We start from the raw sequence: 26626 nt of genomic DNA on the forward strand, positions 1-26626 counted from the left end.
TTTGGATAGAGTGGAGAGGGATTAGAACACACCTGTTCCTTTTTATTGCTGTTTGTACCCCCATTATGGAGATTCACCCGGTCTATTTGTTCTGTTTACCATGATCATTGAAAGTGAAAGTAAAAGAAAATCCCACATTTTGGGTTGTCCCCATAAAAGAAAAAAGGGTAAATCTTCCAATGGGGACACTAGCTCTGGTGCCCTGGGGGGTCCCAAGGAATTGAATTCATTTTCAGGGATTTCCTTCTATTTCCTGTCTGGCTATGGGACAGAAAGTAAAGGGAAATCTCTGCAATGGGATACAGATGGCAATAAAAAAATCCAACAGGAGGTTATACCCTCCCTTGTTCTACCCAAAATTAAAAAAAATAATAATAATTTGCTTATAGTTTTACTGTAAGCACTGGTAGGCACTTTTTAAAGAAGTGTGGCCAAACTATTTTGGTCCTACTTCTCATGTAGGTTTGTCCTAACTCAGCCGGTCCAGACTCGAGAAAGATCCAACTTTGCAGTCAGGATCCACCCAGAGATGCCTGGACCAGCAGCTGGATCAGCCTCGCTGCTATGAGACTGAGCAAGCAAGCCACACCCCCCCCCCCCCCCCCCCCAAGGCCCAATACTCCAGTGAGCCTTGAGAGTCAGAGCAGAGAGTCGATTACTGACAGTCACCAGTTTTCTGCTCAGTGAAGACCGAGAAAATGAGCGATCAACAGTCTTCCACATTTTGTCATGTTACAACCAAAGTTGAAAATGTATTTTATTGGGATTTTATGTGATAGACCAACACAAAGTGGCAAATAATTGTGAAGTGGAAGAAAAATGATAAATGGTTTTCAAAATCTTTTACAAATAAATATCTGAAAAGTGTGGCGTGCATTTGTATTCAGCCACTTTGTAGAACCAACCACCTTTCGCTGCAATTACAGCTGCAAGTCTTTTAGGTTATGTCTCTACCAGCTTTGCACATCTAGAGAATGACATTTTTGCCCATACTTCTTTGCAAAATAGCTCAAGCTCTGATAGATTGGATGGGGAGCGTCTGTGAACAGAAATTTTCAAGTCTTGCTACATATTATCTATTGGGTTTAGGTCTGGACTTGGCCATTCTAACACATGAATATGCTTTGATCCAAGCCATTCCATTGTAGCCCTGGCTGTATGTTTAAGGTCATTGTCTGCCCCAGTCTAAAGTCTTTTGCAGACTCTAACCAATTTTCCTCTAAGATTACCCTGTATTTGACTCCATCCATTTTCCTATCAAATCTGACCAGCTTCCCTGTCCCTGCTGAAGAAAAGCATACCCACAACAGGATGCTGCCACAACAACGTTTCTCGGTGGGGATGGTGTGGTTCAGGGTGATCTGCAGTGTTCGTTTTACGCCACACATAGCATTTTTCTTTTAGGCCAAAAAGTTCAATTTTGGTCTCATCTGATTGGAGCACCTTCTACATGTTTTCTGTGTTCCTCACAAACTGCAAATGTGACTTCCTAAAGCTGTCTTTCAACACCTGCTTCTTCTTGCCACTCTTCCATAAAGGCCAGATTTGTGGAGTGCATGACTAATAGTTGTCCTGTGGACAGATTCTCCCACCTGAGCTCTGGATCTCTGCAGCTCCTCCAGAGTTACCATGGGCCTCTTGGCTGCTTCTCTGAATAATGCTCTCCTTGCCTGGCCTGTCAGTTTAGGTGGACGGCCATGCCTTTGTAGGTTTGCAGTTGTGCCATAGTCTTTCCATTTTCGGGTTGATGGATTGAACAGTGTTCCGTGGGATGTTCAAAGCTTGCGATATTTTTTTATAACCTAACCCTGCTTTAAACTTCTCCACAACTTTATCTCTGACCTGTATGGCGTGTCCCTTGCCCTTTATAATACTGTTTGTTCACTAAGGTTCTCTAACAAACCTCTAGGGGCTTTAGAGAACAGCTGTATTTATACTGAGAATAAATTACATACAGGTGACTTCTAAAGGCAATTGGTGACACTAGATTTTAGTTAGTGGTATCAGAGTAAAGGAGGCTGAATACAAATGCGTGCCACACTTTGCAGATATTTATTTGTAAAAAATTTTGAAAACCATTTATCATTTTTCTTTCACGTGACAATTATATGCCACAAAAAATCCCAATAAAATATTTTTAGTTGTAACATGACAAAATGTGGAAAATTTCAAGGGGTGTGAATACTTTTTCACGGCACTGTATATAAATCCTGTATAAAAAAAAAAAATAATCAGGTCACATCTTTAACACAGTGCTATAGAGGCCAGAAAGAAAAACAGAAAAAACGTATAGACATGAGTACGCTCTATTCTGTCTCAAGGTATATTATATATACAGTATTACCAATAGATAACCAACTGTGGTGGTCATTTTATCTTCTAAGATGTCAACCAAACAAAGCAACAAACTGAAAATGCAAGATAACACCTTGTGTAGCAGGCACATCAACCAGCTGTCCCTGATGGTTCATATCACGCTGCGTGTCAGCCGTTCACAGCACAATGGTGGAGAACATTTGGCATGACACTGAACAGAAAGACTAGAGGGGACCATTCCCCTACACATTTCAAATGGAGATCCAGTCTCTATCAAGACAACAACCACTACCATTTGCGCTTCTGATTTTGCAGCTCAATTATTCATAAAATACAGAATATTCTGTATTATATTTTATATCACAAAACATTTTTAAATACTTCAAATCATGAAAGTATCAATCTAAACTGAGTATTAGCTGTCTTGTGAGCACTGTGTTCATTCCCTTGACCCAAGACTTTACAGAGTTTCCAATTTTGCAGAAATGTTAGGTTAATGCCTACTGTGACACATTTGACACGTGTTCGCACTGACAAGACATATCTTAAAAAAAAAAATTAACATGGCAGCTCATCTTTGTACATTTCCCTAACCCTTGGGGATGTACACTGTGCCTAAACCCAGCTTTCACATAGCAGCCCCACATGCGTATGTCAGCTGCTATTTACCAATCAGAAAAGTTTTGAACTTTGCCTTTCACAAAAAGGTCCAGCTAGATTTAATTTATTAACCATCTAGGCAAAGAGTGTTTGGCATTTCCTGTGACAACCAACGCATTTCATTTCTATTTTAAGCTGAATGTTTTTTTTTACAAAGTGATTGTTTACATATACTTTAACACAAAATCCTGTGTGGGCAACTGTAATAAAGCTAGAAAATAAAACCATCTTCATTGGCCCAGTTACTTAGTCAGGTCGAAAAAAGACACAAGTCCTTCTAGCTCAATCAATAGAAAACAAAATAAACTAACAGAATAAATAAATAAAAAAAAACACATTTACAGAATTCTATGGAAGTCACCCAGTTAATCCAAATGGAAGGCAAAAAAAAAAACCCTATAACGCATGATCCAATTTGCTCCAGAGGGGAGGCAAAAAAATCCTTACTGATTCCCTGAAAGCAATCAAATATTCCCTGGATCAACAATCTCTATTGTTATTCCCAATAAATATCCAGTTATACTGATTTTGTGTATTTAAGATTGCATCCAGCTCTTTTTTAAACAATCTACTGAGCTGGCCAGAACCAGGTCCTGTGTGAGTCTATTCCACATTTTCATAGCTCTTACATACTGTATTACAGTTAATATTTACAGAGAATAATACAGATATTCTTTTAATATTTGCTATTATTTTCTATTTTGGAAGAACACATTAAGACACACCTAAGCAGATAAAAATGCGGATAAAACGTTTAATTTTTATAAAGAACATTGCAGTACATCAAATGGCAAACTGACAAAACGCAGCCTTTGTTTCTAGCATATCTCTATCCTGTAAAAGTTTATGAGAAGAGGATCCCACCACCTGTTAGAGCAAGAAGGACTAATGGAAGGAATTACAACCATCCAATGTGTACTTTAAAGCGCAAAATATGAAATAAAAAAATGGTCATTACAGGAGACCTGTACTGATAGAAACATGTAGACTGCCACTAACTTCTTGTAGAAAACGCTAGCTTCCTGGCTGCCTCTAACATAAATCATTTCCGAGTCACCAACGCAAAATGAGTGTGTTCCAAATGACAATAAAATGTCTAATCTGTATGTTTACTTTGATCAGTGTCTGCATCCTCCCACTTGGCAGAAGTTGATCGTTTAATCAACTTCTGTTGAAGAGACATATTGGAAAAGTTTCCAGATGCTGCAAAAACTGAAGTCTAGGAGTAATCGTTATTGCATAGTTACACTGGTCCAGCTTTGCCCCACATAAGTAGAAGTATGCATGGTTCATACCTGATAGACCATCAGGGAAACAGACAATCACTCTAGTAGAAGCCACTACAGCGATCGCTGCAATCTTCTGGGTCCTGAGCAGCTCCTCTTCTGCATAATGATCACAGGGGGTCACTTGCTCAACACACCCGCCAATCACAAGATTCCTTGTATTTTTTTTTTTTATGAATACAAGGCATTTTCTGATTGGATAAGGTAGAGAGGCAGGGCAGTGGGGTCACACTCTCCACCTCATCCAATCAGAGAAAGCCCTATATTTAATGAAAAAATACAAGGTGTTTTCTGAATGGCGGCAGTGCTGAGTGAGCCCTCTGTGGTCACTATGCAGAAGTGAAACCACCTGGCACAGGACCCAGAAGACTGTGGTGATCGCGTTAGTAGCAGCAACTACTACATGTTTGTCAGTTTCCACTGTGATCCCTCAGTTAAAAGATATACATACTACATTGGTCCAAGTCAGACCAATGTAACCATGCAATAAAGCTCATACCAAGACTTAAAGCATAAGGAATGTTTTATTGTAAACTTTTTAGTTTTTTTTTTTAAATCCATCCCCTAATTTGCAGATTTATATCTGCCGTTTATCCTCTAAATGTAATGTCACTCTGTAGACTAAAATTACTCCTTAGCAGCTGGCATCACCTTCACCAACGTGCAAAAAATCTCAACCCAAGGCAAGAAGGGGAGCTACACAGCCAGCATGTTAGATGGAGCCTAAAAAAATCTGAATAGGTGGGACTGCGTGATGAAAACCCAACCGCATGTAGAGGAGGGAGGAAGCATGTAGTACTCTATACATGGTTATGGTAAATTCCTTCCAGTGTCCATAGAGAAGGCTCAGGCAACCTGCGGCCTTCCAGCCCATGAGGAACTGCTAGTTGTTAAACTGTATCAAAACTAGTAATTCCTCATCTGATGACAGTTCGCAGGTTGTCTTTGCATATTAGACTCATGCAGCACACCCGTGTCTAGTATCCCATAACACCATTGCATTACTTACTACCAGCGTGAAGGAGAGATACTGATTTAGACAGTGAAAGTGCCTGAAGTAATGACCGACCGCTGACACTGAACACAGAATCTACAAGCAGGAATAAAACCTTAACAAACATACTTTCCAAGCCTTGCATCTGAAAGTCTAGGCAGCAAAGCATTCACCAGGCCCACAATTTATGAAGCTTTAAAGTCATGCAAATAAACACTATCATTTCATAAATAGTTTTTAGCTCAATTTAAACATTTTTTTTGCTTGTTAATGCCTTCAAAATTATTTTTCTATTTATCATTTGTATTTACATTGAAGCTGCCATATTAGCTCATTGCATTTTCAAGCTTTTCTTTGCAGTAGATGCGTTTTACTAAACTTTCTCACATTGCAAGTCTATTAGATGGCCAACTCATTGAAAATAATGTATTCCTAATGTCACTGATATCTTAACAGCTGTTATTAGGATAGGTAGAGTCATTGTAATAGCTTTAAACCCTGACTCCAGTCTAATCTTCAAATCTCTACATTTAATATAATACCAAAAACATTCAAAGCAAACAATTCCAATGTGGCAGTCCCATCAAAAAGGACTGTATTTTGTCCATGCAGGGCAAACCAAAAGGTTTGTCCCTCCCCAGCAGCATATACTCACCTTTTTCGACTCCCTCCAATTCTCTACAGCTGCCATTACTGAAGTATATAACCTTAGTACTTTCATACAGTTATCCTTCAACCTGTCCCAGAAGCACCCCCCCCAAGTTTTTACTTACCTGTCCACACACCTACCAATTCCATACACAATGCAAACTCTCCTGGCTGTGGTCTGTTTTGCTTTCTGAGCATGCACAGAAAAATCCAGCAACTGTGTGGGGATCTGGTAGGATGGTGGGCAGGTGAGTACAAGACTTAAATAGGTAAGTTAAAGGATAACAAAGTAACAAAGTACAGTTTTTCTTTACAATAGACACTGAACAATAATTCAAAATGTTAGCTTACTACGAATACACTACATTTTTTCTTTACACAGTCAATCTATCAAAAGCCAATATTCCTGATATGAGTCAATAAAAAGGTTCATTCATCTGCTGGTAATTTACATCTCTTGTGGACTCCAGTAGAGGAATCCCCCGGTAGGGGTTCCAACTGTTGCTACATTTTTCACTATATCTATCTATCTATCTATCTATCTATAGATATATATCTATATCTATATATATCTATATATAGACATATATATATATATAGCCGTAGCCAATTAGCCAATCAGTTTCTAACTTAAGCCTCCTGCTCTTTCTGCAGCCAGGTATGTAAAAATCAAGTGCCAGGCTACTTCTACATTAAAGTACCATAGACTTGAATGGAAGATACCAGTACAGCAGGAGCAGTGTCATTTAGGTATATGAGACGTTACGGCGCTGGCAGCCCTGCACTAGATTTGTATCAGCCTGGATGCAGGCAGCACGGGAGGCCAGACAATCAGACAAGTTAAGTACAAGCCTGCTGGTTTTGAAGAAATCAGATGTTTTTGAAGAAATCAAATGTTTTTGAAGAAATCAGAACTGAAGACCACTAAGGGAACAGTTTGGTACACACCGCACTCCCAAGGGACACTGGAGAGATCCTCCAGCATATTCTTTTTTTGCTATCCTAAATAATGTGCAGTTGAAGTGTATCTAAACCCTAAAATGTAACTTCTCCAATTTGGTACATTTTATTCCATTAAAAGCCTCTTTTAAAATCTACTGGATAAGGAAACAAAGTATTTGCTCATCTTACCAGAAATCTAGTGAGCTGATAACTTTCAGTTCTTAGTGTCCTTTCACATGGGCTGTCCCATCAAGTCTGCCTGTCGGTTTTTCAGGTGGACCTGACTGGACCCTTCAGTCTGCCCTATGGAGCGGCTGATGTCAGAGGACACATGTCTGCTGAAACCCGCAGCCATCCGATCTGAGCCTGCCCACAAAATCTAGACGGATGGTGGTCCTATTTTCTATCCCTATTTTCCATCTATCTGGCGGATCAGATCGCATAGGATGAAAACAGACAGGTGGTCCATTTCCCCCCGATTTCCCCATAGAGGAGAGCAAGACTGTGTCCGTATCCACTCTGCATAGTACAGCGGACCTGTCATCAGCCTGCTCAACGGGGATCATCAGAGTGATCCCCTGCTGTGCAAGCCGAATCCGCAAGACGGAGGCACCCATGTGAAAGGGGCCTAAGTTAGCTCTCTCTATGATATGGAGAAAAGGAGACGGGCAGGGCTCTGTGATTTATACTGTTGTCATCCTTGGACTGGAAGTGTGTTACTATACTACCAGGATCACCAGGTGAAAATAGATGAAAAAAAAAAAAGCTTGAAAAAATAAGGCTAATGTAGCCACCTCATCCAAGGGCTGGTAAGCTACAGACTCCATTTTTTTTTTTTGGGGGGGGGGGGTAGGGTGATACACTTTAACACAAATACAACATTGCTGATATTAAGCAGTGTAGCACTCAGTGATTTATACTCACCATCCCCAGCGTCACCAATGGAAAGGTCACGAGTTAAGCGAGGCTTCCCAAGAAAATTTTTTGGTGAGGAATAGGAGTAAGAGCGGAATCTAAGACCAGAGGTCAAAGGGTCCTGCAAAAAAAAAAAAAGTTTTTTATTTTGTGGTGAAAAATATATGTACCTATTGCATTCCTTGCTCATTTTACTTTATAAGTATGACTAAACACTTCAGTGTGTCACTACCTATCTGAATATAAATAAGTGAACTCACAGAAGTACCGTAATTTCTTTAATAGGATATGTGAAGGTAACAGCTATGTGGCAAGAGAGGTAAATGATATTGCAAGTATTCACAGCACTGAGATCCTGTCATACTTTATTTTTAAAGATGCCTGACAAAAAGGTCTAGGCATTTCTAAAGCTTGTAGTGCAAAAGAATGACTGACGTAGCTCGGCTGTCTGGAAGTAAACATGCAAAGCAAGAAAAGGAGGGAGGAAAACAAGTTTTCCAGTGTTATGTGAACATAGGGATCTCCGAACTCACCTTCAGACAAGAGAGTTCTGTGCTTGCAGGCAGCTATCATAAAAGAAATGTAAGTATACACTAACAGGACCCTGGTAAAACCAATAAAGCTGCACAAATACTAAAAGGAGAAAGGCAAAAAGGTGCAAAGCTATATCTCCAAACTTGCTTGATTTGCCTGGATAGATTACAGAAGCTAAAGAACCTAAAATGCATTTATTCTGGAACATTACACATTTGTTCCTACTGCTAATGTGGCATAAAATGGGTTTGCTTCTTGGGTGAAAACTCTTAGAGACAAAGCATGTGACGTGAATGACAATACCTTACTCTGTGCGAAGGGTAGAGTTCCAGCTGCTCTAAGTTGGAAATCAGGATTAGCCTCGGGGGAGTCCAGTTCATCACCACTGTTCCCAAGAAGGCCAGAAGAGTCCTCTTTAGCAGAAGAGCCAGCATTGTCATACCTGCTATATGTCCCCTCTCCTTCACTGTCTGCATCAAGACCATCTAAACTGGAACTGCAAACAAGAGATGCTCAACGTCACTATGTAAATATGTATTAATAAAAAAAAATATATGTAACACATACAAAACTGCCAATATAAAACGAAAGACAAACAATGTTCTTAGTGCTACCCTTCCCTGTGAATGCCTAAAATACAACAGTTCAATAAAGAATATGATGGTGTACTGCCCATATAAATGTCCAGGATGGTGGATAAAAACACTTTGCCTGGAAGTGTATGAAACAGGTGACTGTATTCCAAGAGGGATGCAAGGCTTTTATGTCCAAAAAAGGACTTAGAGACCCACGCTGCAAGAGAGGAGGGAAAGGGGAGAAAAGCGCCAATCGCACCCTTGGTGTAATGCAGTTTTAATGATCAAAAATGAAAATGCATTAATGTTTCACTTACCAAGGTAACAATAGAACAAGCATGAGACTGGGAAAGGCTCTATGCAGTGATGTCCTGCCCTTGGTGGAGCTGTCAGTCCATGCCACTGCACCGCACTCCAGTGACACCCTTCTGACACTGGACTGACAGCTCCATGGGGGGGCAGGACATCACTGCACAGAGCCTTCACTGTCCTCTAGCTTGTTCTATTGATACCTTTGTGAGTGGAACATTTTATGTATTTTACTACTGGATCATTAAAACTGTATTACACCAAGGGTGCACTTGGGGCTTCTCTCCCCTTTCCCTCCAAAACTGCCAATGTAACTGGTATCTGAGACAACTTTTTGGAACTGAATGTTCCTGCAGATCAGCTGTATACTAAATGCTGGAAAGTGACTGATCCACTTACCGAAAAAATTAGCTCTGATCAAAGAGTACAATCATATGAGCACATCTAACACATTATAATTCAACCTAAATAAAACTACAAAAATTCCATCTTCTAGTCACTGCTCCATTTGGTAGATCAGAACGTCAGAGGCATGAGGTATCTGTAAGGATTTTAAAAGACGCAACAAAACACAATAAATAATATTAAATACTCAAGTAATAATGTAATGGTAAAATACCAGATGCACCAGGAACTCAAAAAAGGTTACATTTATGAATTCTTATTTTTCCATCCCAAATCAACCAAATTCTTCTAAAACTCAAGGGGGGGGGGGGGGGAAGCACAGGATTGAAGGAGCTCCACTGTTGTTAGAATGAAGTTCCAACCGCCATGATTCAAGGATATTGGTTATTAAAAGATCATTTTATAGGGACTTTTCTAATGAGACACAGAAACCAATGGAAAGAGCTATTCTTGAGGTTAATCCATTTTTTTTCTATCTCTTTTTCAAAAAAATATTTATTAAAAAACTGTCTATTTCCCATGTTTTTCAGCTAAGCTTATAAGCTCAATTACGATAACCAGAGGCCAAAACCAGGCTATAGGTCGAATACGGTCATCCGGTAGGAAATTATACTTTTTCCTAATGAATATTTCATTGCACTAGTAGCACCATCCATCTTTGCAGAATTCTTTCCAATCAGCACGATATTACTCAACAACCAGTCCCGTATTATTATTATGGGACCTGTGACATTGACATGGTAAATAGCAGTGCCGAAAATGAAGATCATCAATATAAACAAAGTCAACAGACAACCAAATGCCCACAGTGATTAACAAAACTGGGTCTGACCCTGGGACTAGTAAGTCCTTGACTGAAGGTTCATGCCAATGCTAAATTTTCGTTGACCTGTATGCCAGTGTGGTAGGCCCAAAAACAATGTAGCACCCCACCTTAAAGCGGATCTTCAATGCATCTGAGCACCACAAACCAAAAACTCTATTTGATCAATTTTTAATATTCAAAAGGAAACTCCCCCATCCATCCATGTCTCCATGCTTTACTTTGTTGAGAAATCACTTTGAAAAACACCCTCTAGCATTTCTGGCCATAACCGTCTAGAGTAAGGGCAAATGATTCATGTAGCATTTACTTCCTGGAATCTATCTGCCCTTAGCTAAGGCATACAGACAGGAGGGTGTGCTTAGCTGAGAAAACCCCCCTCCTCTCCTGAAGACTCCTGGTATGCATGGCATCATTTGCCTAGGCAAGAAACCAGAAAGTAACTGAAAAATTGTGAAGAAAAAAAGTTTAAAACAAGTAAATATGACATACTTTCCTATCTATTTACTAATGCTAGCAGCATGAAGATTAAAAATAATCATTGTTGAGTGGGAGACTAAAGTCCCACTTTAAAACCCCACTTGACAGTGATGCACACCAGGCTCCTCTAAACAGTGGAGGTCTAATTAGTGTTTCTCAACCTTTTTCAGTTGCGACACCCTTTTTAAAAAAAATGCAAAATCCCGGGGTACCCCAGTCTAAAACGGAAAAAACAAAATGTTAATTGTTAGTGCCCTCATCACAGAACCCCTCCTAATCACATAGTCCCTTCTTCACTTTAGAGCCCTTTCTTTTGGTTTCAGAAGCATGGCAGAGGGCAAGAGGTGGAGCAGGACTGTCATCCTCTCCTGAATACTGCAGGTGGCTCTACATAAGTAACATGCGTTGCATGGCCCTAGAACGTAATTTAGAGTTGTTTTGGTGCTGGTGGGTGGCCAGCCGCCCCCCCCCCCCCCCACACACACACACACACACACATACACACATACACACACACACACCATGCATGGCAACTCATAGTACTGATCCAGGGCAAACCAAGTCCTGTGCTTGTGGCACACCAGGGAAGCCCAAACAGAACCCCAGGCTGCCGTGGCACCTTTGTTGAGAAATAATGGTCTAAATAATTAGCGTTGTAAGGTTTATTATAAAATTCACTTTCCAGGTTTGACAAACTGGTACACGGGTAGGCAAAAAACAGTGCCCAGCCCGTTTCAGAAAGCTGAACCAAACAAAACCAAAGCAAACAGGTTGGTATGGTCCCTAGCAAACACATTCCTTTTTTCATATAAAAAAAACCCAATCTGATTTGTTGCTCTGTTTTATTAATTTGAGAGGGAAATAAAACAGCAGCATTCGGGCCCATTATAGGACAGCTGTAAAAGGTTGTTTTGTGTGCTGGTGAATTAAATATCAACTGGCAAGTTGTGAAACTGAAGCACAGCTGAAAAACCTTTTAAGGAAAGCAAAACATTGCTCACAGGGTAAGTCGTGAAAGCAGTTTACAGTAGTGTAGAAGCAATTTTCTTCCAATGACTTGTCTCTGGTGTCACTTCTGTCACCATGGAGGTAAATCCCTGACATATTTGTGTCACAGTAATGAGTGAAGTTCAGTCACAGAACAAAGTGCTTCAGGTAACCGTGACTAATAGTCCACACCCTGCAAATGCTTTTCTAAAGGTTTTACATCAAAAACCAAATGCCCGACAGTAGTCACATCTAGCTTCAGGGTAACTGCAATATAGTCTCATCTTATTCACACATGTTACAATATGATTACAAGATTTCCCAATCGTATTTCATTTTGTATTTATTAATTTATTATAATGATTACAATGTATTTCCTCATTGGGTCTTGTCTGAACCTTCTGATCTACCAAATTGAATAGTGACAAGTAGGTGAAGGATGCTCATATGATTGTGTTCTGTATGTGACCATACCCAATTTTTCTTTCAGCTTGTGGTATATGTTGTCCCTTTATTTCATTGTCACAAGGCAACTGAATAACCCAAAAAAGAAAATATGGCCTTTTTTCAACCAGGGTGCCCAGGCACCCTGTTTTGCCTTTAGGTTCCTTCAGGGTGCCTTGGCAAAATGCCAAAAATTGCCCAAAAATTGTATATCAGCCAGCAGATGGATAAAGCCCGCCTTTTAGTTATACAAAGCCAAAGGTTTTCATTGTACACCATTACAACCGATTACAACCAATGATGTCATTGGTTGATAAAGAGGACGTCAAGTGCCTTGACAGGATCCTTGTTTGCTACTCCTTTGCCCATCTCTGTCAGCACTGGGGTCACATTGGCTGAGTGAGAGAGAAAAACATTGGACTACTAGTCACTACCAGTGTGCAAAGGTATATTTGCTTTGGAAGAATAATTAATTTGTAACATCAGGTGTCCTATCTGCGTGGATGTTGCTTCCTTATGTAAATTATTTAGTTTCATTTTTTATACTTTAGAATGGGGTACCTCAAAAATGTGCAGAATTTCAAAGGGTGCCCTGACTGAAAAAAGGTTGAGAAACACGGATGTAGAAATCAAACAAAAACATAAATTTGATTTTTTAGGTATTGAATCCTTCTAACAGAATAAACTTACAAACACATATATGGATACAAACAATGAATTTTATTACATAGTCACATAAAAATGAGTTAGGGTACAATACTCTTAAAAGCCATACAAAATGGTAAAAGCAGCAGCCACACACAAAACTTTACAGCCCCCAGAGAGGCACCCCCTTGTATTGTTAATAGATACATTTAAGCACTGTATAGAGGTACTGATAAAGACCTATTGTTCGTGAATACACTTAAACGCTGTATAAGAACACCAAAAAGTAATAGAAATAAAGCACATTCACATTTATCAGAGGGGTGCAACTACCTAGGTTTTTTTGTTCTTGCTTGGTTTTCTACATATTTTTCTGGGATGTAGTGTTGAACAATACAACTGAACCTATTATTGATCTTTTTTGGGAATATGCAGCATCATATTCTATAAAGAATATCAAGCTCCTGCCACGGAGAAAGGAATTGAGGGGAAATTTCCCTAACCTGGATAAAGCCTTCCCATTATGACAGTTATTAGCACTTTCCCAGTCTATCCCAAACTTCAAGTCTAACTCCAGGTTTTAGTAAACTTTAAAATCAGGCATGTCCAACCTGCGGCCCGAGGGCCAAATGCGGCCCAGAACCACAGGCAATGTGGCCCACTACCCCCTGACAATTATTTTTTTGCTGGGGAGGAAGGAAGTCAGGTCGGGGGGCACGGCCACAGCAGCTTCCAACTAAGGGTAGGCAGAGGCTTCCTCGGAGGGGAGGAGGGGGAGGGGGCGAGCATGTGCAGTGTTTCTGACTCCTACCACCATGACCACTTCAAATCACTGAAGTGGTCATGGTGGTTAAAGTGTTCCTTTAATATCCCTCAGAAGACGTAATCCTCTGCATACTGATTCCATTTAATTTGATCATCCTCTAGTTGTGTTAAATTAGTGCAGGGGGCGTGGCGGCATTTTATTACTTATATACCTTAACTATAGTATTTATTTTATATGCGGCCCGAGAAAATTTCTCTACACTCATTGTGGCCCAGAGAAGCCAAAAGGTTGGACACCCATGCTTTAAATAGTTTGTATAGACCAAGTTGGTCAAAAAGCACTATTTCTTTCAACAATACATGCAGTGGCTGTCACCACTGTATGAACTGTATGTACAGTAGCATCAGCTACATACAGTCTACAACGCTGTGTGCCGGCAGCGGGATGTAAACTTCCCATCCTGTTCCCAGAAAAAAACTTAGTCGGGCTGAGCACTGCGTAGCCATTCACAGACAGCTTTAGATTTTCTGAATGAATACAAGGCTTTCCCTGATTGGCTGAGGTAGATAGGCATATTACTGACATCATGATCTTCATCTCAGCCAATCAGAGGAAGCTTTGCACCAATTAAAAAAAACTACAAAGCTTTCTGTGAATGGCTAAACAGCGCTCAGCCTGATTTGATTTTGTTCCGGGACTGGGACAGAAAGTTCCCGTCCCACTGCCAGAACACAGTGCTATATACTATATATAGCTGAGGATACATACAGTATACAGCTTGGTCTAAACAAACTTATTTAAAGTTCACTAAAACATGGAGCTAGGTTTTAAGGGCTCATTTACATTACAGCATGAATAAAAACGCATGAAAAAAAAAATGTGTGCATGTATATCCATCCATAGGTTTTTGCCTTTTTTCTCGATTTCCGGTGCCATCCCTTTCACTTCCATTAATGCATGTTTAATGTGTGTCATGAAAAAAATCATATACATTGGATATTTCTGCACAGCTCTGCACCACATATGACACCAGCATTTTGGTGTGAATAGGAAACAACCGTTATCTGTGTACCCTTGCACAGGCCTGTGTTTTCTAGTGCAGAAAAATGCAGGTCTCTGCACATAGTGGAAACAAGAAAAAAACAACATGGCTGGAGTTCCACTAAAGGAATGACGACCATAAAACTCACTGTTATTAGAATATAAACTTGTCAAGAAAGGTGCTAAATATTTTTAAAATGCTCTAGCATGGGAAAAAGCAGGTTTTTAGGAGGTCTGGAAATTGCTTAACAAAGTCTTGATATAATTAGAGCTTTTCAGGGGGAATTTTGGATGGTACAACATCAAAACTGCCATATTGTACTTTATATCCTGTATAGTAATGAAAGATTCTAAAGGACAATTATTGTGACTATATATGCTAGCAGGTGCCCACTACACATACCGGCCTCGTAGTTTCCAAGCTCCCTCTTGTTCCTGAATTCCTATTGGTCCTATATTTTGATGGGTTCCCTTGTTTGCCGATGAGATTTGCCAAAGAACAGGAGGACGTGGGTAGGCTTCAACATTAAACGAGCTGCTGCAGGTTTGTGCAGCAACCTCCTAAAGCCCAACTATACCTATCTGTCCCCCTTATTTCTAGACCCCAAAATATTTGCTTTTTTCTTAAAAAATCGTTATAATTATCTCTTTTCCAGCAATTTTGGAACTGGTGGCATGACTTCATAAGTGCTCTGATGTTAGTCAAGTTCTAAATATTTAAGGAAGCAATGCCATTTAATGTCATGGTGCCACTCTATAGCATGTTCCTGAAAGTCCAGGGAAGCCTGATATGACCCCGGGGGTCTGGTCCTTGATGCTCTTGGATCACACAAAGTGGGTTGAATACACTGGGTGTCATTCAACCTGGAAGAAAACTGTGTTGAGTCTGCAGGGGACACTGCCAGACAAAGGGCTTTGCAGTGGTAACTGTGGATTTTAAAAATTCAGCTTGGCAATTTGTTTTTAACATAAAAAACTAGACTTGGTATTTAAAGTGGTTAAAAAATGTTTCAGTGTATGTATCGCCCCCTCACCCCCTCTTACACTTACCTGAGCCTGATTTTCATCCAGCACTGTGGCCAGCTGCAGCGATTCTGAGGTAGAGGGAGCCACTGGCTCTCCCTGCTGTCAGTCAAATCTGTGACAAGGGAGCAGGGGGCCGGGCCAAGCCTCACTGTGTGTCTATAGATGCAGACAGTGTAATTCAGGATCGAGCCCACAAGTGTGTCACCATAGGAAGCAGCTTCCTATGGTTGCACACCAAAAAGCAAAGTAGCCAGGAGTACCATTAGGGGACCAGAAAAGAGAAGGATCAGAGCTGCTCTGTGCAGGTCCATTGGTAGGCATAACATGTTTGTTATTTTAAAAGGAAAAAAATGACTTTACAAATGCTTTACACAAAAAGTGCTATGCACCATTATTGGCAGGAAAGTAACTAATTAATGCAACAAAACAATTAGAGCATGGTGACTGAAGGGTGCAAAAAAGCTCAGTGCTTCTGGGAGGAAGTAGGAAATGTTCTTCTCTTTTTATATCACACAAAAAACAGGTTCGCTAATCTGACAGCGTTTTAGTGTAAAGAACCCACAACCAATCATGTAAATTTGCCAATCAATTCTGACACATGAAAGAACAAGTAATACCAAGAGTCTGTTACAATGTTGCTTCCTACAAAAAGAGACTTTTAGAAACGTTGTTACTAAGGTGCATCCCCAGCTCAGCTTACAATCCAAGGCATCTCTCGGTCAGCTGCTTAGGCCGCATTTGCATAGTTGGATGCTGCAAGGCATCGACTCAGTGGCAAATTTTAAAAAGTCAAAATTTTAATATTGTACATGCCCCAGGATAAATGATCTATGCAGCAGAATTTTGATGGTGGTGGTGCCACTAACAAGGGTTAGTTTACAGGCATGAATAAAGACAGATGTCATTAGGGCTGTAGATTCTGATCATTCAATGCAGATACCATAACATCGGGGTGGCAGGTGTTCAATTGAAAACACTTCCAGCTTTGCTACATTATTTAAGAAGGCCTATATTCCTTATTTACTGGTTAGGCAAGTTCAGAAAACACTATTTCCTGAAGCTTTTTTCTCATGGAAGCACATTCAGCAAGAGGTAAACAGCCACTATCAAAGCTTTTACACATTTTATTTATTGCTGGCTATGCAGTCTTACTTTGGAATTTGTGTGTGTGTGTGTTTTGTATTGCTACAATATTTGTTTGCACAAAATTGCTAAGATGTAACCTTACTAAGCATGTTAGATCAACTATTACAGACTCACCATTTTTAATACTTTTTCATTTTGCATCAATCTTTATTACTGTATACAGGTATTGTTTAACACAGTAGAGTGGATTAAACCAACCTACCCATCAGCAATCTTTACCTGCTCATTTTATTTATTTAGTGGTGTGGCAGTATACTAAAGATATAAAGTCTTCTACATTCTACTCCTTACCTTCTTTTCTTGTAGGCCACATAAGCTGCATTTCTCTCGGAGCTGTATCCCAGTGTTCTGCACTGGCGGTTACTGGCTGCAGGTGTGGAAAGCCTTGAAGGCGAGATGTAGGCGGGAGAGTCTGCACTGTCTGCATTGTTTACCTCTGCTCGGGAATTCTCAGGGGAAGCACAGGTGGAGGGACTGGTATCTCTGACCGAGCTCTCAGATGTCGGGGTGGAGTCAAATTGGTCTGTATAGGGAACTTCACAGCCAGCATTGTTCAATTGAATGAAGTTTATCTCTGAATTATTCACCTAAAAGAATTAAAAGCTTACATAAATCAAACAACAAAAAATTCATTTCCCACCTAGGACACTGGATTTTTTTTAAATGTGCGGACAGCACTGAGAAGAAAACAGTACACTTTATATGATGCATAATCACTGATACAATGCATACATACAATGTATACATACAATGTATACTCAATGTCATGTGAAAGAATGTAATTGAAGCTGTGCATGGCTGCTCCTCCTGCACAGAATTAGAGAGAAGTGAATTGCTTTGGATAAAGGCAGGTTTGCAGTAGATTGCTGTTTCACTTCAATATAATTTGTACAGTGAACAGGCAAAGCTTCGATTTTCATTGTGAACAGGATCCCATTATTCTTTTACATGCAGAGGTGATTATGGTGCAAGACTACTGTGTTCATCTAACTCAGGGGTCTCCAAACTTTCTAAACAAAGAACCAGTTTGCGGTTCTCAGACTTTAGGGGGGGAGGGGAGCTGAATTGTGGCCCGTGGGGGTAGAAAATCACCCAGATTCAGTGGGAATAAATAATTCCTCAGGTTTGGTGGACAGTGGGAGTAAAGAAACTAAATAGTGCTTTGTGCACTATTATTGAACACTGGTGCTCCTTTTAACACCAACCTTTCTAAGTCTACAAGTGCAAACGACCTTTTGGCCCTACCAAAAGGCAGCAGCCCAAGCCCCAAAAGGGCTCACTGCCACCACCCACAAATCGGGAACAAACCATAGAAATGGACTTCTTTCTGCTCATCCACACTATCAATCACCCACAACCAGTGACTGATCGAGTCAGTCCAGAATGTTCTCAAGCCCTAACCTTTTAGCGTTGTGAGGAATAGTGCTCCAAGGGCTAGATAAAGGCTAGGAAAGGGTCATCGTTTTGGAGACCTCTGCTCTACCATAACATTCTTCCTTATTAGATGCTTCCCTAATAACCAAGTATAAGTAGTGAGGGGTTGGGAAGATCTCAGCCATTTTGCTCTATTGGGTAGAGTTTGTTCCAATGCCCCATGTGGATTCAATGGCAGACAAATACACCTCTTTACTAGCTTATTATACTGTATGTTGTCCACTGAAACACATACTTTTGTACACTTCCCTGAACTGGTGGCAGAATAAAATTGCCGAAATTCACTTATCTTTACCCAGCATGTAACAGTCAACCCTGCTTGGAGAAAAGGGTACAGACAACAGAAAATATTTGGGTGTCCAGTTTAGAACAGATTTTTTGCATATAAGCATCCCTCCCATTTTCCCACACTGAAAAAAATGTTACATTCAAAGCAAAGGGTTAGGTTTATTATTTCCCTGTTGGGAATAATAAAGTATTCTGAATCTAAATAGTTCTACTAAATTCTACAAGATGGAGGAAGGCTATTAAAAAATCCTCTCCGAAAACCCATCTCTGAAATGCAAAAATCCTTTCCCAAAGTGCAGCACTATATCCAAGAGCTTAGACCAGCAGAATCATTAGTAAAAATGAATGACTATACTGAGGTGGTCCCCCACAATGCACAGCTCCTGTAATTCATGTCACCTAACATACTAGATGCAGGTCACATGAGCAGGGGTATTAAAGAACCTGATTTTTACAGCTCTGCGGTATAGTACATTACAGTAGAGCCAACTTTACAGTTCAAGCTTGCTTTAAAGATCCAGACACACTATCAAGACTTTTTATTTCAATCATCTGTCTGAAAATATTCTCCAATATAACCAAATCTTACTTCATCCACCACCATTGAGTTGGCATACACTTCATCATTGCCATTTAGCATGGCAGACAGCCTGGTCGCAGCAAGCATAGTGGGTGGGTATTTCAGCTTCTTCAAGACATCTACTGATGAATGCCTTTTTTCTGAAATTAAAAATTCACTCTAGTTAGTAGATGAATAAATAAAGCAACATTCACATAGGAATTTTTACGTTGAGAACAATAAATGGCAGAAGTTACAGAAGAATACAGCTTACCGTAATATGTCTTTTAGTAAACTGGCACAGTCATATAAAGGTTACATGTGAAATGCCCCACAGGTAAGAAATATTGGTCAGTAAATGGGAAAATGAGTGCTCTTATTCAAGCATGTACAGTATATTTTTAAGGTATCTTTAGATATGTACTCAGTTTTCCTGTAAAAATTTTGACTCTAATCCATCTTTAATCTACTGTCAGGAAGCTTCACTTTGCTGAAAGTACACCTATGCCTTTCACAGCTCACGGCTATGGCCAGGCTTATCTTTATGGATCCTCTTACAAATAGGACCTGCCCCCCCCCCCCCCCCCCCCAATCATTAGCCACAGGCCGCAACATGGGTATATTTGGAAAGGTTATTAAAAAAGAATAGCGCGCAAATGCAAAAGAAATAACTACCAAATCTGAAGACAATCCATAAATAAAAATGGGGGTTTGGTCCCACCATATGGCCATATCATGCTCAAGCCCACTACTGCGTCAAAGTACCTCATTATCAGTGGGTCCTACACTATCCATGAAAAAGAGATGAATCCAGCCTTTCTAACCCTTGGAGATAATACTCCTTGCTGGGAAGGATGTGCAAATGCACTACAGGGGACTCCTCCTATATCCACTTGATGGTGGACACTGATTGAGTACAGGTGTGTGTGGGGGGGGTGGGGAGGGTTGCTCAACCTCGATAGTCTGGTCAGACCGAATACATAATAAACAGGCAAAAAATTTGGGGGAGCATACCCATGTATTTCTAAAGCTGCTGCTCAATCAGTGTCCACCATCAAGTGGATATAGGAGGAGTCCCCTGTAGTGCATTTGCACATCCTTCCCAGCAAGGAGTATTATCTCCAAGGGTTAGAAAGGCTGGATTCATCTCTTTTTCATGGATAGTGTAGGACCCACTGATAATGGGGTACTTTGACGCAGTAGTGGGCTTGAGCACGATATGGCCATATGGTGGGACCAAACCCCCATTTTTATTTATGGATTGTCTTCAGATTTGGTAGTTATTTCTTTTGCATTTGCGCGCTATTCTTTTTTAATATACATGTCTTTTGGTTCATAGCAGCTTTAGAAATACATGGGTATGCTCCCCCAAATTTTTTGCCTGTATATTTGGAAAGGTTACAGCTTGGTCATTCAACGACTGAAATCTATGACGCTATCAAAGTCAGGGGTTGTAGTTTCTTCTATGTGGGTTCCTCCTTGAGGGGCATGCACATTTTTGATGGAACTTCCAATATTCTGATATTCTTTTGAGAATTTTTTTTTTCACCTTATAAACTATTGACCTACTATAGCATGTTGGCGTGCTGAGGTATGCCATGTTTGACATTTATAAATGTGTGGTGAATCCATTTACAGGTGAGAGAACATGATCTGCTCAGCGTGCCTCCAAGTGCCATAAGAACAGTGTGGGATAGTCCAGCATGCTGTGAATTGTTCAAGTTCGTTCAAAATGGTCAAAACTAATTTTCATAGTCCATGCCATAGATGGAGAAGGAGAAGAAAGGAAAGTTTACAGCTGGAACTTTTCAGTAAAGGCAAGGGTAACTAACAGTAAAGAATGAACAAGCCATTACTTATCAAATCTGGAGCTCCCACCTAGCACTTGAGGCTGCCCTGGCCTGACCATCTTCAATTTTCCCTTCAAGATAAATCCATTAGCAGGAATGCACACATACTCTCCCACATTGCACTCAACAAACCTAACGATTGGGTGAAGATGAGTGATACAGGTAATCACATACAAGCTTACATCTTGGACTCTAACAGATACTGCAGGATTCTTTCCAGCCAAATTCATTCTCATTTGGATTTCCTGTTATATTACTTTTGCCAGGTTAATCCAGGACTTAAATGATGAAATATACATGATAACCTGTGCCATAAAAAAGGCTTTACTGATAACCAATAAATGGGTAACCAAAGGAGAACACATGGCCGGGGCTCAAAACAAAGTTCTGGCTCGTGTTTGGGATGACAGCATATGACTACCTAGATACTTCCAAGAAGGAACAAGATACAACAAGTGGTACATTTTTAGGAAGATTACTGCATTTCTCTGCTGACAAGAGGCAGAGGTCCAAGCCACAATCCATCCACAGCATTCATTAATCCTGTACATGCACTCTATTTGTCATCCCTAGGGTATTGGATGTGCTTCTTAAACAAAAGAACAAGCAGAAGAATAGTAAACAATGAAATATGATAATTATATGTTGCAAACAAATAAAAAGTATTTTAAATCCTCAGCTATTAACAGAAGACGTCCACAAATATGTGCTGCCCTGCTAAAACCATGACTTTGGTCAAGCTTACCAATGCAACACCCTAATGGCAGTTCCATCCACCTAGCAACAACTGGGTAACCCTGAAAATAAAGTAAGTCAGTCATGAAAGATGGGAGTTGCATTTTCTGACATCCTTTTGAAGATGCTATTTGACTGGCTGTTACACTGACCCAATGACTTTAGTACACTGAGCTGCCGACCCAACTCAGTGTCAGAGTAAAAGTCAAGAGACCCTACCTGCATTGTTGTTCCAGGTCAGGGACTCAAAACATTAAAACAAGGTGAGTCAACGTAAATGCCAGGCAATTAGCATCATCAGTCCCGGTTCACACTAGGGCAACCTGTGAGGCGACCTGGTCGCCTCACAGGTCGCCGTAGGTCGCCTCCCATAGGGAAGCTGAGGACCCTTTCTAATAGGAGCGACACAAGTCGCTCCAACTTAGAAAAAGGGTCCGGAGCTTCTTTGGGGCGACCAGGAGGCGACCGCCATAGACTTCAATGTTATGAAGTCCGTGGCGGCCGCTCCAAGGTCACGGCGCGCTGCTCGCACCGCGACCTCGGAGGTCGCGGTGCGAAGTAGCGTCGCTCGTATGTGAACGGGCACTAAATGGAATGTTCAAAGCCCAACTCTGAGCACAAGAAAATAAATGAACTGTAATGGTTAACAGTTCATTAAAGTGTCACCAAACCCACATCATAAAAAACTATCAATAAATGGTGTATTACATGCTGTTCATACTCACTCAGTTACTATGAGATTTGTTTTCTGTATTCTGCAAAAACTGGTTGATTCTGCTGTTTTCTGTCTCCCCCCTCCTGTCCATGTCCCCAATGCAGCTTGGTATGTTGCAGCGCAGTGTTGGCAGTTTCTATGCTGAGTATTTCTTCCCTATCACATCTGAGGGCCTCATGTGACTATAGAGTCACACATGTGGTTATATACACAGTGGTAAAAGACAGTCCACTCCCTCCCTCCCTCCTCCTCCTCCTCCTCTATGCCCACTAACCAACTAAACACAATGGGGTGGGATATTACAAGTAGATAAATGGAGACTTCTCCTCCCTCCTATTCTAAGAAATCCGCCCACATCATGTTATTGCCAAAAAATTATAAATATCTGATTTCAAATATATATTTGTATGACAATTTAAAACAGTTTGATATTGTTTATTTTTACTCTGTATTTCAAAGACTAGAAGCTCCTCCTGCCACTGTTTCCCTGCAGACAGGCTGGGAAAGAGCTGGGTCATGTGACAGCTGTATATTGATTAGGAAAAAGGTATTTAGAGGTTTCTTTTAATTAAAATAATTACAGTGCCATCTTCCATATACAGACATAGAAGGGACCATGTAAAGTAACAGTGTGTGTTCAGTATCCTTTTACGTCTTGAGGTTGCAGGTATAACCAGAAATACTTACTCTTTACTCCTATGGGCTTTTTTCATCCATGCATTGGCTCCTTCCAAATCCACCTTTTTACAGTGCTCCCAGCTTTCCTCCCCAGCTTTACTGCCTCAAGCTCGCCCCTTCCATTTTGTTGGAGTTCAATTATTTTAATAGTGTGTGAATTGCCTAGGGGCCTAGGCTAGGGTGACCAGACGTCCCCTGTTTCCGGGGACAGTCCCTGGATTGAGGACACGGTCCCTGGACCAAGTCTATCCCCGGTTTTGTCCCTGGATTCAGGGCTGGAATAATGTAGACAGGGCATCCCCTGCTGGCTGAGAAACAGCCTAGTGGCTCAGAGGCCGACACCCTCTGCTGGGCGATCTCACTGCAGCTCCTGCTGCTGTTCAGTGGAGGAGAAGCAGAGCCAAAAATTTACTGTGTGGGGGGCTGAGACCGGGAGGTGAGCAGATTGGGGTGGGGGGGGGTCTGTTTGTTCACAGGTGAGGGCAATGGGGGAGCAGGGGTCAGAACTGATGCAGCTGCATGGAGAGATGGAGAGTTTAGCTGTTTTGGGGGAAGGGCTAAGAGGTGGTTACAGAGATAATCTGTGAGAGAAGGGTAGAGAGGTGAGCTATTAAGGTGGGGCAGAAGTGTCCTCTGTGCATAGCAAACCTCTGAACCCTGCATTCTATGCCTAATACCCTCCTGTGTATTATGAAGTCCTGTGCCCAGACCTTGTTAATTATGTAGTCCTTTGCCCAGCACTCTGTGTATTATGTAGTCCTGTGCTCAGTGATCTGTGTAATATGTAGTCCTTTGCCCAGCGCCCTGTGTAATTTGCAGTCCTGTGCCCAGTGCTCTGTGCATTATGCAGTCCTGTGCCCAGCGCTCTGTGTATTATGCAGTCCTGTGCCCAGCTTTTTGTGTATTATGCAGTCCTTTGCCCTGCGCTCTGTGTATTATGTAGTTCTGTGCCCAGTGCTCTGTGTAATAGGTAGTCCTTTGCCCAGCACCCTGTGTAATCTGCAATCCTGTGCCCAATGCTCTGTGAATTATGCAGTCCTGTACCCAGCGCTCTGTGTATTATGTAGTCCTGTGCTCAGAGCTCTGTGCATGATGTAGTCCTGTGCCCAGCAACTCTGTGTATTATGCAGTCCTGTGCCCAGAGCTCTGTATATTATGCAGTCCTGTGCCCAGCGCTCTGTGTACTATGCAGTCCTGTGCTCAGAGCTCTGTGCATAATGCAGTCCTGTACCCAGCGCTCTGTGTATTATCCAGTCCTGTGTTTAGAGCTCTGTGCATAATGCAGTCCTGTGCCCAGCGCTCTGTCTTATGCAGTCCTGTGCCCAGCACTCTGTGTATTATTCAGTCCTGTGCCCAGTGCTCTGTGTATTATTCAGTCCTGTGCCCAGTGCTCTGTGTATTATTCAGTCCTGTGCCATTTGCCAATAAAAAAAAAAAAAAAAAAATGTCCCTGGATTTCATTTTAAAAATCTGGTCATTTTAGCCTAGGCAGCCTGCCCAGGAACGCCTACTTCTCCAGGCTGTCATCCACCTTTAGTGGATTACTCAGGCAGAATGCAGTGATGTTTTCAGGAATCAATGTGCTACACCCTGCCAGCCCCTCCCACCAGCCATGATCTGTCTGCATTGCATAGCGAGGCAACAAGTCCCAGTGATGACATCACTCAGTCTAAAATGAGCTATATATTGAAAACAGAAGGTTTAATTAAAGTATAACTAAAGCAAAACTTTTTTTTTTCCTTTTAGTTTTGGACAGAGTGAAGAGGGATTAGAACATCTATTATGTGTGTGTTTACCATCATCGTTGAAAGTAAAAGAAAATCCCAAATATTTGGTTGTCCCCAGAAAATTAATAGAGGGGAAATCTTCCAATGGGGACATTAGTTCTGGTGACCTGGGAGACCCCAAAGGATTCCCTTAATTTTCAGGGATTTCCTCTCACTTCCTGTTTTGGTGACGGGATTTGAAGTAAAGTTAAATCTTCCCAATTGGGCACAGATGGCAAAAATAAATCTAAGGGATGTTCTAACTCTCCTTTGCTCTATCCAAAATATTTGGTTTGTAATATTTATCTTTAGTATTTAATTACATTTAGTATTTCTTAGCCTCGGTTCACACTGGGGCGACCTGTGAGGCGACCTGGTCGCCTCACAGGTCGCCGCAGGTCGCCTCCCATAGGGAAGCTGCGGACCCGTTCTGATAGGAGCGACACAAGTCGCTCCGACTCAGAAAAAGGGTCCGGAGCTTCTTTGGGGCGACCAGGAGGCGACCGCCATAGACTTCAATGTTACGAAGTCCGTGGCGGCCGCTCCGAGGTAGCGGCGCGCTGCTCGCACCGCGACCTCGGAGGTCGCGGTGCGAAGTAGCGTCGCCCCAGTGTGAATGGGGGCTTAATGTATTATTTATTTTTTATTATTATTTATTTTTCATTATAAAGTATACTTAGAACAGAAGGAGCCGCTGAAGCCCTGCATTCATTACACGGCCGCACCTCCGTCCCGCCTCCTCAAGTCAGCTCTGCATGTGCCTCCACCCCCCGCTCTCACAATCCTCCCCGCCCCACCCCCTGTAAGGGCTCGATGATGCGGCGGTGTCCTCCATTCCACCTTAGCCCCGCCTCCTCTCAGTCAGCTGTCCGCTATCTCTTATAATTTTTCCAAACCTCGAGAATGTCTTGTGCGCATGTGCAGTGGTGACTCGCGCATGCGCACCGGTGACTCACATCAGCTGTTTCATGACGTAGTGTCACCGGATGTGACAAGGTCCGGTATTTTCATGGGTCCGACAAAATTCTAGAACACTGGGTCAGGAGAACGACTGCTTGGGTGCCCCCACAGCAAGCTTTTCACTGTGGTGGCACCCAGCAGAAAAGAGGAGCCAGGAGCGCTGGTGAGGGACCTGAGAAGAGGAGGATCCAGGGATTAGTATGCTAAGGAGGGCAGAAAGGAGGAATCGGGAAAAACAAAATAGAAGCAGAATAAGCTTCAGCTTTAAAAATAAAGAAAACACTCGCCTAGTGAATATGGAGGACACCTTCTTTGGTCTGATTCCATGTGCATTCTGCAGTAGAACACCTGCATTACAGCTAAATCCTTGGAAACTGGATTGCACCACTTCCTCATGCACAAAACAATGTGTACTCACAAAGCCTAACGATATCACAGTTTAATGATTCACCACATCTTTTCCTAGCACTGCCTAACTGCAAAGACCAAACAAACCAAAACACTTTCTTCAAGGTATAGACGCCTACTGACATTTATCAAAGAAAAGATGGAAGGAACATATCCAGATTTCCGGCATATACCGTATAAAAATAAAAATAAATGCGGCCTTTTAGGTTTGATAAATACAATTGTGTACAAAAGTGTTACCAGGGGACAAGGATGGTGAGCGATCTCATTAACCAGAAATAGAAACTCTAT

At 41.4% G+C, this 26626-nt stretch overlaps 1 protein-coding gene across 3 annotated transcripts in view; it reads right to left on the reverse strand.

Moving 5' to 3' along the window:
- The window catches only part of ARHGEF28 (Rho guanine nucleotide exchange factor 28), a 354612-nt gene that overhangs the window by 115894 nt on the left and 212092 nt on the right, over positions 1–26626 (reverse strand). For all 3 annotated transcript variants that reach the window (XM_082272798.1, XM_082272799.1, XM_082272800.1), the window contains 4 exons: positions 19254–19384; positions 17234–17529; positions 8599–8791; positions 7771–7882 (listed from right to left, as the gene is read on the reverse strand). In XM_082272798.1, the coding sequence (XP_082128924.1) occupies positions 7771–7882; positions 8599–8791; positions 17234–17529; positions 19254–19384 (732 nt within the window). The remainder of the gene's footprint in view (positions 1–7770; positions 7883–8598; positions 8792–17233; positions 17530–19253; positions 19385–26626) is intronic.

The sequence above is a fragment of the Pelophylax lessonae genome, assembly GCF_965119305.1.
Source record: "Pelophylax lessonae genome assembly, chromosome: 1".
NCBI classification, from domain to species: Eukaryota; Metazoa; Chordata; class Amphibia; order Anura; family Ranidae; genus Pelophylax; species Pelophylax lessonae.